The 3,853-nt window shown below is 51.9% G+C and overlaps 1 protein-coding gene across 1 annotated transcript; it reads right to left on the reverse strand.

The window, feature by feature from the left end:
• Positions 1-2,194: 2,194 nt before the first annotated feature.
• Positions 2,195-2,635, reverse strand: LOC145407483 (uncharacterized). The gene has a single exon (XM_080278413.1). The coding sequence runs from the start codon at positions 2,633-2,635 to the stop codon at positions 2,195-2,197; it is 441 nt and encodes a 146-aa protein (XP_080134539.1).
• Positions 2,636-3,853: the final 1,218 nt, after the last annotated feature.

Here is a 3,853-nt window from a genome sequence, read left to right on the forward strand (position 1 = left end):
GAGGATGCAGATTTACAACCAGTGCTAGAGTGGCTGCAGCAGAGTACAGTGCAACCATCTTGGGAAGAGGTTTCCAGGTTCAGCCCTGTGACTAAGAGCTACTGGAGTCAGTGGGACCTTCTTCGTTTGAACAAAGGTCTACTGGAACGACAATGGGAGACACCCAATGGCCTCAGCAAGTATTGGCAAATGGTGATTCTGAAGATGAGATCTGAGATCTTGGATGAATTCCATAACCAGATCACTAGTGGGCACCTGGGAGTGAAGAAGATGCTAAGTCAGCTGCGACAGAGGTTCTACTGGATTGGCATGCATCAGGATGTTGAAGAATGGTGTCAGGTCTGTGATGCATGCTGAGCCAAGAGGGGATCCAAGAAACATGGTTGCACCCCTCTTCAGCTGTATCAAGTGGGCACACCTATGAAAAGAGTCGTGGTGGACATTGCTGGACCACTGCCACTCATTGAAAGAGGAAACTGGTATATATATGTTGCCATGGACTGTTCCACAAAGTGGCCAGAAGCCTATGTCATCCCCAATCAAGAGACTGCAACTGTTGCTCGGATATTGGTTGAGCAGTTCTTCTGTCGTTTTGAGATACCACAAGAGCTACATTCAGACCAGGGTAGAAACTTTGAGTCTGCTGTGTTCTGTGAGTGCTGCAAGTTACTGGGGATCAAGAGGACCAGGACGACCCCACTAAGGCCACAGTCAGATGGGATGGTGGAGAAATTCAGCTGGACCCTGGGACAAGAACTGGCCAAGTACCGCGTAAAGGAACAAATGGAATGGAACCAGAAATTACCTGCATTGCTGATGGCATGTCATTCTGTATCCCATGAGTCTACTGGCTACACACCTGCAAAATTGATGTTGGGCCACAAGTTACACTTGCCTGTTGACTTGTTAGTGGGAAGACCACCAGGTGAAGAGCTGCCTACAAAGACCTCCAGCTATGTGAAGCATCTTCAGGAAAGGCTGGCTGAGGTACATTATCAATTGCGAGGAGCCCTTAAGTTTTCAGGAGAGGTGATAAAGTGTAAGTATGATGCCAAGGCAAATGAGGTGAACTTCAAGGATGGTGACAAAGTTTGGTTATACAATCCTCAGTGGAAGAAGGGACAGTCACCGAAGCTGCAGAGCCTGTGGAATGGGCCTTACACTGACTTGGACCACCTATCAGATGTAACACACCAAATTTGGGGAGGCAGGAAATCTCGTCCAAAGGTGGTACACGTGAATTGTATGTGGCAGTACCATGGGCCAGGAAAGTACAGTTGTTACGTCTCTGAGGAATCATGCACTCCCACAGCCAAGGATGTTGAGGAGGACCGAGAGGCTGAAGTGCAAGAGGATGGTAACAGTTTCATGAGGGAAGAAGTGAATCAGGAAGGGGACCAAGACCTTCCAAGATGAGTGGACTGTGTGGAGGAGCAAGACCATATAGGAAGTGGCATAGGAGAAGACCTGATAAGTTGAGGGATTACTTTGTGTATAATTAAATGGTTAGTGTGGATTAAGGGTTATGTTTGTGTACATTGTTGTGTTGGGACAACAAAGAATTAGGGAGGGGGCTATGTTGAGAAGCTGGATTGTGGTATGATATCACGGAACCTCCTAACTGGTTCCAGTGAGGGTAAGACTGAAGGCAAGGTCCTGGAGAAACGCAGAGGACTGGGGCAACTTTATTACTGAAGATACAGGCAGGGCAGAGAACAGGGTACCAGCGTGTACTAACAGGGTGAGAGCTGGTGAGGAACTGACTAGGACTGGACTGGCTAGCTAGATGCCGCGTTGTCACGTCTAACTAACTGACACATGGGACATATATACAAGAATCATAGAGACAGCGAGACACAGTACATAGTATGGCAACATTGTAGTGGCAACATGGTAATATTTCATATCTAAACACCTCCCCCCCCTTCATGCTCGTAGATCACTCTCGAGCAGATCTTAGTCTCCTTTCTACAAGACGAGTAGAGCAGCGAGGGGCAGTGGAGGGGTCAAGTGAGGGCCTTGGTTCCTGGCCTGAGCAAGGGACCACAGGGGACTGGGGTGGGTGGTTCTCACTGACACTCTCGGGTTGCACTGTGCACTGGGGTAGAGCGTTGTCACTTGGGAGAGGCGCCGGGCGGAGATGACATCTATTCCTCCACCACACACGACCACTAGGCAGGCGTACCTCGTAATGTCATGCCCTGCTGCGGCCCATAACGACCCCGACTTTGTCCCAGTGGTGTGAAGTCGGGTCCTGAATCCTGACCCGCTGTCCTATGGTCAAACTGGGAAGAGGTCGGGCGTGCGTGTTGTACCGACTGGTCACTTGGTCGGCCTGGGCTGCTTCGCGGTGACCACATTCCTCAGCCTTGGCCTGCCACTCTTCAGAGAAGGACTCGGGGTGGGCTGGTACACAGGTGTGAAAAGGGGGGCCATACAAGACCTGGGCAGGAGAGCGTCCGGCAGGGGTTGGGGTGTTGCGTAACTCAAGTAGGCCTCTGTCGAATTCCTCAGTGTCGATGTTCCCCATCGGTGCCGTCTTGAGAATGAGGTACTTGACAGCTTTGACAGCTGCCTCAGTGTGGCCGTTTGACTGGGGTAGTGTGGTGAGGTGATGAGGTGATGGACACCCCATCATTGTGTGAACTGTCTGATGTCGATGCGAGAATGGGAGTCAGCCGTTGGTCCTGAGGCGGAGAGGCATTCCCACTTCTTGGAAGTATCCGCAGAACATCCGGATGATCCTGGTTGCGGTGGTGTCTTGGCCACAGGGGATGACTACTGGCCATCCAGACAGCCTGTCAGCGATCACCAGGAACGATTTCCCGGCTACTTGGAAAAAGTCGGCTGACACAGACTCAAAAGGCCTCATCGGATGGTCGTCGTTCCTGTATGGTTCCTGCTGCTGGCTGGGTCGGAGTTGCTGACAAGCCTCACAGGCTTCCATGATGTTTTTAATGTCTGAATCGATGCCAGGCCAGAAGACAGTCTGTCTGGCTTGACGTCTGGTGGCTTCAACACCTCGGTGGCTGTCATGGAGGTGGGCTAAGGTACGTCGTCGGAGGGCAGGAGGAATGACGATCCGAGGGCCGTATAGTACAAGTTCTCCGTCCGCGTAGAGGCTGGCTCGTAGCTTCCAGTAGGGTAGGGCGAAGGTGTGCAGGTTGTAGCAGTTGGTGGGAAATCCGGCGGATACGTAAGCAAGCAGATGACTGTAGGCTGGGTCTTGAGTGGCGGCAGTGCAAACCTCCTGGAGGTTTCTGTTGGTGTCGATGAAGGATGTCGCTGTCTAGTCATCTGAAGAAGTGGTGGTGTGTGCGACTAAGGACCGGACGTGTGCGGTAGTCGCAGTGCAGTCCTCTTCATCGTCAGGCATGGGGCAGCTGACTGGGGCTTGGGAGAGTGCATCTGGTATACACAGCTGTTTCCCTGCGTGCCACACAGCCGTGAACATGTAAGGTGCAACCTTCTCTTTGAGGCGTTGGAGGCGAGGATTCTCGATGGCGTCCAACGTGTAGTGGTTCAGGATCGGGATAAGAGGTCGATGGTCGGTCATGAGAGTGAAGTGCTGTAATCCTGACAAGTAAAGTCGGCATTTGGCCATGGCCCAGGTAACTGCTAACATTTCCAGCTCGATTGTAGCATAGCGGGTCTCGGCATCAGTCAGGAATCGAGAACCACACTGAATTAGACGCAGTGTGCTTTGACCATGATCTTGCAGGAGGGCATATCCAACGCCATAGAGATGGGAGGCGTCTGTCTGGAGGACTACGGGCAATGTCGGGTCGAAAGGTGCTAGTGCTGGTGGTGCAACCAGTGCCTTCTTGACGTTGTTAAATGCTTGCTCGTGGTC

Source organism: Coenobita brevimanus, chromosome 73 (genome assembly GCF_032717465.1).
Source record: "Coenobita brevimanus isolate Jiangsu-jjx chromosome 73, ASM3271746v2, whole genome shotgun sequence".
Taxonomy (NCBI): Eukaryota; Metazoa; Arthropoda; class Malacostraca; order Decapoda; family Coenobitidae; genus Coenobita; species Coenobita brevimanus.

Bases quoted from the DNA above. Each gene is read 5' to 3' on its own strand.
- LOC145407483 (XM_080278413.1), bottom strand. From the start codon at position 2,635: ATGGGGTGTCCATCACCTCATCACCTCACCACACTACCCCAGTCAAAC.